This window comes from Solanum pennellii, chromosome 9 (assembly GCF_001406875.1).
Source record: "Solanum pennellii chromosome 9, SPENNV200".
NCBI lineage: Eukaryota > Viridiplantae > Streptophyta > Magnoliopsida > Solanales > Solanaceae > Solanum > Solanum pennellii.
The window spans coordinates 3,485,215-3,499,547 of NC_028645.1; the positions used below are offsets into that span (position 1 = coordinate 3,485,215).

At 33.8% G+C, this 14,333-nt stretch overlaps 2 protein-coding genes across 4 annotated transcripts; both read right to left on the reverse strand.

Annotated features, from left to right (window-relative positions):
* Positions 1–1,076: 1,076 nt before the first annotated feature.
* LOC107031230 (heterogeneous nuclear ribonucleoprotein Q) lies at positions 1,077–8,423 on the reverse strand. 3 transcript variants are annotated; one of them, XM_015232521.2, is made up of 9 exons: positions 8,229–8,423; positions 4,814–5,847; positions 4,618–4,734; positions 4,293–4,433; positions 3,902–4,072; positions 3,213–3,420; positions 2,930–3,117; positions 1,719–1,804; positions 1,077–1,367 (listed from the first exon to the last, which is right to left on the reverse strand). In XM_015232521.2, the coding sequence occupies exons 2-9, from the start codon at positions 5,231–5,233 to the stop codon at positions 1,241–1,243; spliced, it is 1,458 nt and encodes a 485-aa protein (XP_015088007.1). In that variant the 5' UTR covers positions 5,234–5,847; positions 8,229–8,423; the 3' UTR covers positions 1,077–1,240. The 3 variants fall into 3 exon arrangements, with proteins under 3 accessions (XP_015088007.1, XP_015088006.1, XP_015088008.1); XM_015232520.2 differs by having other exon boundaries at positions 4,814–5,269; positions 8,229–8,384; XM_015232522.2 differs by having other exon boundaries at positions 1,099–1,367; positions 4,814–5,328; positions 8,229–8,372.
* A 2,898-nt stretch (positions 8,424–11,321) lies between these two features.
* On the reverse strand, positions 11,322–14,268 carry LOC107029685 (replication protein A 14 kDa subunit B). The gene is made up of 3 exons (XM_015231124.2): positions 14,165–14,268; positions 12,840–13,097; positions 11,322–11,739 (listed from the first exon to the last, which is right to left on the reverse strand). The coding sequence occupies exons 2-3, from the start codon at positions 13,093–13,095 to the stop codon at positions 11,675–11,677; spliced, it is 321 nt and encodes a 106-aa protein (XP_015086610.1). The 5' UTR covers positions 13,096–13,097; positions 14,165–14,268; the 3' UTR covers positions 11,322–11,674.
* Between the last annotated feature and the right edge of the window lie 65 nt (positions 14,269–14,333).

Here is a 14,333-nt window from a genome sequence, read left to right on the forward strand (position 1 = left end):
TTCATGTATACTCACACCAATTTCTCGTGTCCATTTCCTCATTTATAGACCCTTATTCAAGAATGACGCAAATTTTTCAATTTTTATTGTGTATTATTAGCCTATAGATCTAGCTCCGAAGCACCCAAATATTTTTTCTCAAAAAACATTATGAGGACATCCGTACGGAGTGGGGAAACCTTCACCTATACTCACACCATTTTCTTCTACTCTCATGTCGTCATTTACATGTCCTTTTTTAGGAATCATGCAAATTTCTCAATTTCTTGTATGTTAATCCATAGATCTAGCATCCGGAGCATCCAAAAAATTTTCCCAAATAACTCACACCATTTCTTTTGCTCCCATTTGTGCATTTAGATGTCTTTTCTTTAAGAATCGATCAAATTTCTCAATTTTTCGTGTATGTGATTCTCGGTAAATAAAAATTTAAATTGATATCAATAGAAGCAAATGTGTAATTTAATATTTTAATACATGTATAACTAATATCTACGTAACTTATTTTATCTTTTATCCTGCAGATTTTATACATAGATTCCCTCAAAACTTATACATAACTTCCCTCATAATATTTGTAGGTATTAATTAATTATGTAGGATTACAAAAAGCACAATCACACCCCGTATAAAACTTAAATATGAATAACTTATACACAATATTTAAAATCCTATCAACCAAACATGTTATAAGTTCTATTGACTTTCATATCTCGCACAAAACTTTAACTAATACTATAACAACAAAAAGGCAACACATGTTTATCTAGCGTAAAATCACAAGTTCCATATTATATCTCATGGATTTCGTTTTTTTTAGTATTATAATTATCACACTGTAATCACAATAAAACTTTATTCACAAAACAAACGCGCCTTAAGAGTATGGCTTAGTAATCATATAAAATTGCTAAAACTGTATCACTAAGGAACATATTTTACTCACTATACGTTAACAAGTGAAATAGTCGAGGTGTGTGATAACTTAACGCAAACAGCACGATTCGAATAAATAAAAAAAAATAGAGTAAAGATAAATATCTACTCCTACTGAGTGAAAATAGGTAGCTCAGAGATGTGCAAAAATAAGAGACTTACTTTTAACAGAGAAGAACAGAATTTGTCTTTGAGAGTAGAGATGAGAGTCTATTCTTTAAACAGGCTACAGATACATCAGTCAAATATTGTCAAAGTGACAGCAAACATTGTGCTTTATAACATAAATGGCGTTCATTTACACCTAGTATGGGTTGTAACGGGGACGCCCTCGTCCACCACTGTCACCCCGCCTTCCGTCACTTGAACTGCCTCCACTACGTCCACCTCGTGATGTTGGAGGAGGAGAATGCATAACTCCTGGTTGTTGCCTGGATGGGAAAGAAAGATCAGAAATAGTACAACGAAAACAAGCTTAAACACCATTGAAGCATTTGGGAACAAGCACTTCTGATGGAACCTAATTAAACATCCTATTACTAATAGTATGGTATTTAATGCTTCACTAGAAGTGAAGCCTGTCTTCAGATAATATGGCATTAATGGTCTTCTATTTCGTTAATTTCAGCCACGACTCACAATAAATGGAGTTCAGAAAACGCAGAAAGAAGTTGTTTTGCTCCAGGACACTAGTTTTCCTTTATATCATAAAATCAGAGATTGGACTTTTCCATTCATTATCACGCTTAGCGAAGCAACTGCTATAGACAGGTTGTACTTACAGGACATATCCAATCCTTCCATCAGGTAAAAGCATCGGCATCATTGCCAAACCACCAGGTGTAGCTCCTCTTCCATAAACCATTGACTGTGAAGTGAGGAGCAACGAGTGTTAGTAAAGCTGCAGATTCACAAATCTATCTAAACACAAGCTAATACAAGAGGATGACAATAGAAGGCCTGTGATTTTCATCTATTTAGATTTAATCAAACTGAAATCTTGAAATAGGTATTTTTTGGTCTCTGAATGAGCATATGTAATATTAACACATCGGAAACAGGTGTTATCTCCACAGTTTTTGCATATTGCACACAGTTGACAAAATTGTGTAGATGATAAATCATCTTCATCATCATTAATAGAAAAGCCACACACAACCTGCCACATAATAAACTAACAGACCCTAGCAACTGAATACTTTGCTTACAAGCTACAGAACAGGAAAGTTATTTAAGATTAGTCTTTTATAATGGGAAAATCATTGAGGGCTAGTAGCATGCAGTACGAAACTCAATGGATAATGAGCCCATCCCTTTATACTTCTTCACTAGAATACCGAGCTTTTGTGCAGCAAGATTCGAACCCGTTACGTGCGCATAACCTACACATCACGTGCTGTGCGCTCCGCTATGCTAAAGCCAAGGGGATCAAATGTTTGAAATTATCCAAACAACAAATATCTTTTTGCTTGTTCTTTGTTGGGATGGGTGGGGCAGGTATCCATCACTGAGTATTATGGTTCAACAACGTGACAATTAAAGGTGATAAGAAGAAACAAAGTAGACCAAAATCAAGTGGAGCAAAGTTGCCTCAAAACACTCCTTTCCGAAGGTCAAGATTTAACTTGTCCCAAAACCCCAATAACCGCTCACGATCAATGCAAACTAAGTTAAGAATACAACATAAGAAAAAAACATGACATGCAAATGATACATATATAAACATTATTAACTCATTGGGATTAAAACTCCATTCATACACTTCAACTATGCCTAGGTACTATTCCGGAGTCTTTCCTTTGGAAAACGCACATCTCCGTGTAGGGAGAAGTAGTTTTGAGAAGTGTATTTTTCAAAACTATGTATTTTTACCAGACAAATTATTTAGTATTAGAATGTAATGACCTAAATATAACGAAAATTATGCAAAGACCTAGAACATCAACGGCAAATACAAGCATTCACCATCAAAGATGGTAAAAAAAGCTCTTACTTGGGCTACACCTGGACCACCAAATCCTGCACCAAAACCTGCACCTAGAGCACCATAAGGGGCTCCCATCATGCCATATCCAATACGAGGAGGGTAAGTTGGAAGAGTGGCTCCCTTTTGTGAGCTTGATCCTCCTGAAGATTTTTGATCTACCTGAGGCTTTGCAAGTGAACACTCCAGAATTTTCCCTGATCCAAAGAGAGCAGCAATGCATCAGTGTCCCTATACATTTTGTTGTATGAAGTGAACTCCAATCCAAAGAAAGAAGTGGAAACGGATATACCATCTATCTCATATTTTTCAGTGTTCTTCAGGGCCCTCATAGCACTTGACCTATCAGCAAAGTGAACAAAGCCATATCTGCTCTGTTCTTGCCCTGGTTTAGCTGGAGGAAGAACTACTTTTGTAATTTTTCCATGATGTTCAAACAACTCTCTTAGCTTGTCTTGGTTAATGTGTTGGGGCAAGTTCTTCACATACACTGCCTTAACCTATAGAGTTCCAAAGGAGACAAAACATGATGCTTACATTATAATTCCACATCTTCAGACATTTGTCAATCAACCAAGCTGGACCATATTGCAGTGTTTTATGCACCAAACAATAAACAATTCTTAAGGAAATATAGCTACTAGGTAGTACAGTAACTTAGTATAAGATACCCCAAATGAAATCCCTAAAGCAAAGAAGAATGCATATATGCCCAAAAGCATTGTATTTTAATCAGTTGGAACTGCGGCAATATTTTAGTCCTTTTCGTTATGGGGTTTGGGGGCAGGGGAGCTTTTGCAGGAGATGAAATGTTCACAGATATATTCCTTGTTAGAAAGAGACTTTACCAACAAATAGCACAGAAGAATTATGTTGAATAGAAATCACCATATGTGTGAGTATCTTAAGAAAGCACCCTGCAGCATATTAGTCTGTACGCAGAGGAAAGATAAAATTTGCAAGAATTCTGGAAGTAGGAACCTGTGAAGAAGCAGTTTCAGCATTTTTGGGATCTGCCCAGCTAACAGTTGGTGCATTATCATCAAGCTTAAAATCTGAATTTGACATCTCTTGTCTTGAATACTCTGCACATGCATGATTGTAATACTCTATAAAAGCGAATCCACGATTTTTACCGGAATTCAGAGGATCCTGCAACATAGAAGTAGAAAAAAAATTAAAGCAACAAAATAGTTTTTTTCTTGCATATAGAGAGAGGGAACTGGGGGTTAATCTTCTTTCCATGAACAGGATATAATTGGAAGAGTAACTATCGTGGAGCAGCACATGTACACCTATGACAATAAGAACTGTACCAAAAGGTGAGAAAACAGACTAACTAAACATATGTCAAAAAAAAGCCAAGTCCTACCTTCACTAACTCAATAGTAATAACCCCAGGCCCTACATTTGTTACAGCCGTCCTCATATCTTCCTCGCCCCAGGATCTAGGAACATTACCAATGAATAACTTATGTTTAGCTTGAGCTGGAGAACATTTGACCCTTTTTCCCTGATACAGAAACAGCTGTGTTAGAGAATCCAAAGAGTTGGAAACAAGAAAACAAAATTTCCGTTAACTTTCAGAAACGCACATTAGGACTGTAAACTGTAAAATATATGATTCGATTAAACTAGGGAAGATGAGAGACAACAAATAAGTACAAACCAGTTGAGAAAACTAGCATTTTGTGTACCTTCAGCTCAGTGTTGTTGAGCTCTTTAATAGCCTTGGTTGCCAATTCCTTGTTTCTATAGGTAACAAATGCATATCCTTTGTTCTGAGTTGAGTCCTTCCCTTTCATTATTCTTACCTGGCATTTTCATGCATGTCATCCGTGTAAAATTAGGGATACCAATAAAGAACAGATAATGAACAAGAAAAGAATTTACCTCTGTAACTTCCCCAATTGTCTCACAAAATTCCCTCACATCTGCCTCAGAAATATCATGAGTAATGCCACCTATGTACACTTCTGAACCATGAGGAGGAAGGGCGAGGAGCTCAGCATGCTTTTTCTCCATATCCTCAGCATCTACATCAACTTTCATTTTTACATCCTCTGACCCCTTTCCTTCACCAGCTCCATCACTTCCATTTTCCTCCTCTTCCTCCTCCTCTTCTTCTTCTTCCACCTCCTCTTCGACCTCCTCTTCTTCTTCCTCTTCCATTTCCACCTCTTCTTCTACCTCTTCATACTCAATCTCTTCCTCTTCTTCATTATCACCTTCAAAGTCAACATGCTCTTCAGTCTCAACAGGTTTCTCGGGTTCAGATTTAACAGCTGCAACACTGGCCCTTGTTCTCGGCATCTTATATTTCTATGAAGATAATCTGGCGCTGCAACTCTGACGGAACCACAGAAGCCGGAAGCATTTGCAAAAGAAAGAAGACAAATGTGGACAGGCTGAACCAAAATGAAAGGCCAAGAGGATTTCCAGAGTAAAGAATATCTCAATTGAACTTGTTCCATGAGAAATGGCCAAGGAGTTCCAATGTCCATTTTCAGTAAAAGGCTGACTAAATTTTACCAATACAAACAAAGACAGGCAAGAGAAGAATACTGAATGACTATCAAGAGGGTAATATCCTCCATCAGGTGCAAAAACAATGAACCAATGAATTCCATAAAAGGTAGATACTGATTGATTTCTGAAGGAAAGTCAGCCTTTAGTTTAAACTATAATTAGGACCAATGCATTCATAACAATGGAACAAGGAAAAGAAAGAAAAATAAAAGAATACAAGGAAAGAGAAAAAGAGAGGAGAGGAGATTATGAAAGGCTTAATCTATCCCCAGGCAATACCAGGGAAAATAGAATGCTTAAATGGGATGTTCATCAAGGTTTAGATCCCACCAGACCCCTCCCCATAAAACATAATTCCAGTTCCAAAATACATGTCCCATTCTGTAAGTGAGACCTCCCTGCAGTAAATTAATGGATATACAGTGAATGTACTGATAGAGGAGCAACCTCGACTGCACTTTTTAGAAAACCATTGCTCAATATCAGAACAGTCCGTGAGTCGTTTTACTGGCCATTAGAGTTAAAACTTGACCTCAAGAAGCAGATTAATTCATAGCTAGCTTAAGCAGAAGTCTAATCGGTCTCTTAATGATGTTAGACTGTGAATATTAATTAGTACATAAATCTGATAGCCTACACCCACGAGCTTGAATAAACGGTTAAAAAGTGAGATCAACCATTGAAGGCAATAACTAAGAAATAAACGTCACTGATGTCCTTTTCTTTTGGGGAGGGTGGTAGACAAATCCAAATATGCCATTGATGCATATGTCACTAAGTTGACTGTTGACACAATAAAATCCATTTGCAAAGTCAAGACCGGTTAAGAAATGTCAGCCAGTGATCACTGAGTTTCTTTCTCCAACTATATTTTCTAGTGGAAAGAACACAAGAGGATCTCAAAAGTACAGAACTTCTTCTCCCCTACATTAAACCTAAGCTTGTTTTTTAGGATGGAAGCAGTAAACCAGAGTTCTTTTATTAGAAATCAAAACCATTTGCTCAAAATTCCAACGTTCAGAACATAATTATTATCTCCCAAGTTCAGTAGCATCGCAATCGTGCAGTCATAACTACTTCACCAGCGATTTGCTTATTACTAAATTTTATAATATTTACTTTCTATATACTCCCTGTCCCAATTTATATGCTCACTTTTCTTTTAAGTCAGCCCAAAAAGAATGACGCATTTCAATATTCAGTAACAATCTAACTTTAAAGTACCTATTTTACCCTTACTAAAATGATTTACAGCTACACCAACATCTATAACCTATTTTAGACTGTTTTCTTAAACTGCCAAGTCAAACTACCTCACATTGGGACGGAGGGAGTAATAAACATTAGCCTTGAGCTCTAAAACTTAAGGTGAATTCTCAACTATGCAATACAGCAATATTGAACATTTAAGACTCTGAGAAGCATTCTATGTTGTAAAAGGGACAGGAAAGCTAGAACAAACAGAACCTTGTGGAGAAGTAGCCAGTCTTTAGCCTTAAAAAGATAGATAGATGAGATGACAGAGCATAATGTGAGAATAATGCATCTGGATCATGCATTGACTCTAAGTTAAGAACACTATTTTGTGGTCTTCGAAAATGCATAATATAGTAAGTGATTTTAAAGTCCAAACTAGGTATATTTGTATGATGCAAAACATTTTATAGTGCTTAATTGCCTGAAAATATTTTTTCACCAAAAGGAAAAAACAGACTTCCCTACTCTATGTGCAGATATCATTCTTCTACCCAACTATTTCAACTGTTAACTTCAAATCACTACTCTAACCAGCATTTCGACATTATTATCAATCTTTTATAACTTATTTTCATCAAAATATGCAACTTGCTACAAGGATAATCATCCATGTTTAATAAATATGCTTTTTCTTTCCATACATCAGCTAAACACAGAACATTTTTCTGAAACATCACCTATTTCTTGGAAAATGTCTACTGCGTACCACTGCAGTTTTAGAACAATTAGTCTGTAAGAGTCTAAAACAGAGAAGTACTAATATGGTGCAATGAATTCCCATCCTCCTACTACCTTCCTAGACCAATCTAAGAGCAGAATAGCTAGGTATAGCTTATTACAAATTCTAGTTCAAAGAAATTTCAAAATATTGAGCTTTATTTAATTCAGAAGATTCTCCAACACAAAATCAAGAATATTTCAGTGGTACTATACATCCTGGAAACCCAGTTATGCACTCTTTCCAAACATGTAACTTTCAACAATGACAACAACCCACCATTAATCATTTCCTTTTAACAACGCACCTCAACTATTCCACAGAATGCCTACCACCTCCCACCAGCAATATCAATTCAACCTGAAACCTCATGGTGTCCAATCCACTTCATTAACCACTAAGTCACACCCTCTGGTGTCCCGCTAAATGCCTAATGTCTCAATTTTCACCTATCAGCAAACTAACCCACATCTATGTTCTCCTTTTAGGTTTAAAAAACCAACATTATAGTGGTACAGTCTCAATATATCCTCTCTAACTCATTTAACCTCTAAAGCGGCAAAAATCAAGCTTATTCAAGGAAACAAAACAACAACATCAATCCACAGGTCATTTCAAACAGATCCATGTACGTATACCCACAAAAATTTGATAACCAGTTGCATCGCAAAGAACAAAACAAATCTAATCTGGATAAACCCGCAAAAAGGGTTCTCAAAAATAGCAGAAAAATGCTGAATTGCAAACAAACAAACACAAATCATAATTTAACAAGTAGTACTACAAAACAGAAGTAATTGTTACCCTGAGATAGAAATTGAAAACCCTTTTTCCTTCTTCAACTACGGAAGCAAAAGCGATAATCGACAGCTGATTTTAGTTTCTCTGAAAGTAAATTTCTTCTTTCTCTCTCTCTCTCTCGCTTTGAGGGGATATTATATAAACCCTAGATTGGTTAGGGTTTTGATTTGGGGATTTCTTTTTTTTTTTGCTTTTTGTATATTCCTATTTAGTCCTTATATTTCTTTTGTCCTTTGCGTGCTAAGTAAATATCTATGAGGGTATTTATGTCACTTCATATATCTAGTGAGAACATGTGGTGACACAAGGATAATCTTTTTTTTTTTTTCTTTTTTTTTGTATATTGAAGGAAGAACAATTTTAGATAAATATATATATTATTGTTTCAAACACCCACCAAATTAAATTTTCTTACAAATATCAAATCGAAATAGAGTTTTTCTATATCAGAAATTAACATTTAAAACCAAAATTATAAACGTTTAAAATTTCTCTTCTTTACAACTATATTAGTCTCTGATAAATTAGTCATAATGTTTTACTTCAAAGTTCAAACTATAACATTTAAAAAGAAACTCATCAACTGAAATTTCATATGTCGTGTCTCACCTAATTCATTATGTACTAAAAGATATTATAATATATATTGTTTGCCTTCAATATAGGCACATGTTGATTGCATATAGTTTTTTGACCAAAATTTTTTGTTGGTGTTTGTAATGATTTTATAAATTATGTGTGTTAGTTCGAATAAGTAACTATAGATATTTATAAGTTCAAATAAGGTATGTACAGTGAAATAGACTTTTTCTATACCATAAATTAATATATAAAGTTAAAATTATGAACATTCGAACTTTCTCTGATTTACAACAACACTAGTCTCTCGTAAAACGATCATAATGTTTTACTTCAAACATTAAATGATACAAAATCGGTGGCATTTGAAAGAAAACTCATCGACCTAAAAATTCATATGTCATGGCACACCTAATTCATTACGTACTAAAAGATATGGTAGATACATTGTTTGCTTCGCGAGAGGCACACATTGATTGCATTTAGTTTGTTACCAAATTTTTTTGTAGATGTTTGGGATGATTTAATAAATTATATGTGTTAGTTTGAATGGGTAATTATAGGTATTTATTAATTCAAATGAGGTACGAGCTGTGAAATAGAGTTTCTCTAAACCCGAAATTAATATATAAAGCCAAAATTATAAACATTCGAAGTTTCTCTTATATACAACTACATTATGCTTTGGTAAAATGGTCTTAGTGCTTTACTTCAAACATTAAATGATACAAAATCGATGTCATTTAAAAGAAAACTCATCAACCTAAAATTTCATATGTCATGGCTTACCTAATTCATTACGTACTAAAAGATATGGTAGTAGACATTGTTTGCCTTCAAGAGAGGCACACATTGATTGCATGAAGTTTTTCTACCAAAATTTTTTGAGGGTGTTCGTGATGATTTAATAAATTATGTGCATTAGTTCGAATAGGTAATTATAGGTATTTATAAGTTCAAATGAGTTATGGATCGTTAGATAGTATCTTTCTATACCCGAAATTAATCTAAAATTATGGACGCTCGAAGTTTCTCTTATTTACAACAACACTATTATTTAGTAAAATGGTCATAATATTTTATTTCAAACATGAAAAGACACAAATCAGAGTACATTTGAAAGAAAACTCATCGAACTGCTATATCATATGTCATGACACACCTAATTCATTACGAATAAAAGATATGGTAGTATATGTTGTTTGTCTTTAAGAGAGACATATATTGATTGCATGTAGTTTTTTGACCAATTTTCTTTGAATGTTTGTGATAATTTAATAAATTATGCTTGTTAGTTCGATTGGGTAATTATAGGTATTTATAAGTTCAAATGAGGTACGATCGTGAAATAGAGTTTTTCTATACCCAAAGTTGAAATCTAAAACCAAAATTATGAAAATTTGAAGTTTTTCTTATTTATAACTTCACTAATCTATGGTAAAATGATCCTAATGCTTTACTTCAAACATTAAATGATACAAAATCGGTGGCATTTGAAGGAGTGGCACAATGTCACCGATTTTGTATTATTTGATATTTGAATTAAAGCATTATGATCATTTTACGAGAGACTAGTGTAGTTGTATACTAGAGAAACTTCGAATGTTCATAATTTTGATGTTAGTTTTGGATATAGAAAAACTCTATTTTGATTTGGTATTATGACCATTTTAGCTAGATTGTATTGTTTGCGGCTGTTTAATAACATTTTTATTGTTGTTTGGTTGTATCGTATGGTATAGTATAGTACAATTTATAAATTTACCAAAATATCCTTAATTATTCTAGGATAGGAGATTTGACTAGGATTAAATAATATATGGTAAAAGATAAAATAGTATTATGAAATATCAAGTAAGGATATAATTGGAAAAAGAAATTAAGTAACAACGAGAACAGACCAAAATGATTGTTTTATAAAATGGAGATTTTCATTGTTATTTAACAACAAAATTTAACAATACAATACATTTTAAATAACAACCGAAACAAACATAGTATGTATGATAATAATACAATACAATATGATACCATACAATACGATACTATACAATAAAGAGTGTTAATGTCACATACATGACTTATCAAGAATGTGATTTTATAGAGACTGTTTTTGTAATTAGGATTATTATTATTAGTCTCCTACTAGATTATCCTTCGATTTCAGTTTTACTATGGGTTTTTTTTAAAATTTATTTTGCTTCAATTATCAACTTGTTGTTTGTTATAGTACTCTCTTAACTGTGTTATTTTCTTTACATACTTGATTATTGATATGCATAACTTGAGTTGAGGATCTATAAAAAATGATTTTTATATCTTCGTAAGACTATGTACACATGATTATCTTTATAAATCATATGATGTCCTACATATCATGGGGCTTGTAATAGTAGATAGAATATGGTAGTTTAATACATATATTTGAAGCTAAAAGTGGGAATTCAAGAACATGAAGATCTCACCTTTAAATAGGTTTTTGCCTAATAAAGAACACCTGAGCAAGTCTCCCATTGCTTTCGCAAACCAGTGGACATAACTCCGAAATGAACAAGTCTTCTAGAACTAGATATAGTTCATACTTACAAGTTACAACTTATGTATGTAACACAGCTAGTTTGATGTCAAGTTGACTAACTAGTGGAACCACAAATATTAGTGTTCAAAATACCAAATAGCATAAGTTGAAGAAAAACAAGTTTACATCTAAGCACAGAGCTTAACTTCTGTTGATGAAACCCTAAATAGAAGCTAAAAATCCAAAGTTTTCAGAAGTACTTCAAACTACTTATAATACATTGAAACTCTTGAACAATGCAGCAGAAATAAGAGGATGCATGTCCTCTTTTATAGCATCCAATCATCATTTCTCAGATAAACAAGTGCTTACTGTCACCATTTGCTAGTCTGCACACCTTGTCATAGCTATTAACGTCTGTCACATATCGAAGAATGTGTAGATTAGCAAGTATATATCATCAAGAGACAAGCACTAGATACATATCATAAAGTTTCTATAAACCTTAAGTCATAAGTAGAAGTTTAACTAGCTACATGAAATGCTTATACAATGTGTCAAAAATAAATGCAGTTTGGACATAATTGATGACTACATTGGTCTTGAATATGTTTGACAGAGCAAGTATAAAAACAGCTATCGCATGATGATAGGATTGTAAACAAAGTAGAACACTACCGTAAATATAGATATCATAACCTGAAAAGTCGCACTAACCAAATCTCCCTTTGTTTTAATCCTTGAATTTCATAGAGAAACAGGGACATCGTAAACTTTACCCTCCCCAGTCACCATTTGTATAGAAACATTTCAGAGAAGTGAAGGAATGAAGATAAAATTGGCCGAGTTGGGAAGGACAATAATGTTTAACTCTACAATCTATTATTCAGTTCACTTAATTGACTACAATCCACTCATCTGTTGAATATCTATAGATCTTAAGGTTTCTGGTAAATGATAACCATAAAGTTTGCATATTCATAGTGTTATCATCAATTATAGGGTTATGAACTTTATCAAAGAACACCATCCTTTTCCTTTTCAGTGATGAGTATGAAGACTATATGGTTCATTGGCCTTAGGTAGTTCTATATTCCCAACTTACAAAATGACCTTGAAAAACTACGCAGAACAAGACACAAAGAAGGGCAAAACAATAATAACAAACCCAGTGTAATTCCAAGAGTGGAGTTTGGGGAGGGTGGTGTGTATATAGTCTTACCTCTACCTTGTGAAGATAGAGTGACTATTTGTGATAGACCCTCCGTTCAAGTATAACAATCAAACTCAAGTATGGAAGAAAAATACAGTAATGAGAAAATAATGCTAAAGATAAAGGAGAAGAACAGTAGCAAAACGACAAAAAAGACGTAAATGAAGCAAAAGAAACAAGAAGTAATAAAATCATGGATTTGATTGCCAGTAAAAACATGTTTGGTACAAATTGACATTCAAATGCATTAACGGATATAGGAGAAGCCAAGTGTATATATATGAATAACATAAGCAAGACATACCAAATGTATCACCAAAATTGGTCCAAATTTCTGCTTCAATAGACTGGATAGTGTCAGCTATACCAATTACTTCAACAAAAGTTGAAAGAGCATTAGGTGGATTTCCTTTCACAACTAACTCTTTTTCATCCGTGGATTTTCCAATGACTTTATCACCATCAGATTGCATAACCTGAACCACTGTTCGAACCTTCCGTCCTACATGCTCCTTGAGGAACTCAGCATTGACAAAGACGGCAGGATTTGACATGTCCATGTCTACCAAACAAAAACAAAATAAAAGCTCAAAATTGAGATTCTGTTTCTTCATGCCATTGCATTTCCTGTCTCATGACATCCATCATTAACTTCCAATGAACAACAGAAATCAACTCAAATATATCAAATTTTCCATCTGTATCTCAAATTCATTCGCTACACGAAATTTAGGATTTTGAGTGATATATCACATCTACAAGCATTTCAACGACTAGCTGTACCAATGAAGAAAATCAAATTCAGAACTCGGAAATGCTTAAAAACCTTTCCATCTCTTTCCAATATTAAGTTTCTGGTTCAAGAGCTCTAGTAAACAAATAGTAAACCTTATACACTTTCACAAGCTCTTGCAATTAAAACTTTAAAAGACAACAAATCAGAAGCCTGTGAGTTAAAAGTTTCCTAAACCATCGAAAATCAGAATACGACAATACTATTAACAGTTGCTTATATAAAAACAATCACCTCCATCATCAAACATGCACATTACGCATCTACTAAACAAGATTAAACAATTCTAACCCGCTAAAACTTCTAACATCATATTTTACATCAAACCATTACCTCAATAGATTCCATTGTTCAAAGAATGACATAATTATCATTTGGGAATCATAATTTACCATTGACTGCATTTTTTTCAAGGATTTTTTTTAAAAAAATTGCAAAACACTTCCAAGAACCTTGATTTTTCAAATTACCCATAATTACAGAAACTACAAAACCAATTACACAAATTAACAAAGTGTAACAACCCAAATCATTAAAAAAAGAAAAGATCTATGTTATCACAATTTTGTAGCAACTTGATACACTATTAAATGTAAATCAGGGTAATCTCTACACAGAAAATTATGGGTGGACACTGGGAAACAAAAACCCATTATTAAAACAAAACTGAAGGGTTCAAAATCAAAAGCAGTAAACACACAAACTAGCCGAAGGGATTCAACATGTACATATTCTTTATATTTTTTAACAGAAGATCGGACACTGAATTCATTCACGAAGATCAAATTAACACTAATTATGCAGAGAATTTAAATTAAAAAAAAAAAAAAACTCACCTCGGCTATGGATGATTTACTGCAGAGAGTGATGAGTTTGAATCAAAATTTGGGAAAATGGAGTTTTTTCTACTCTCAAATGGCGGCAAAACTTCCCGCGCAATTCATCTTATTGGGCTAAGCTTTGCAGCCCTCTGGCCCATGGACCATATAAATGTATATTGTTGGG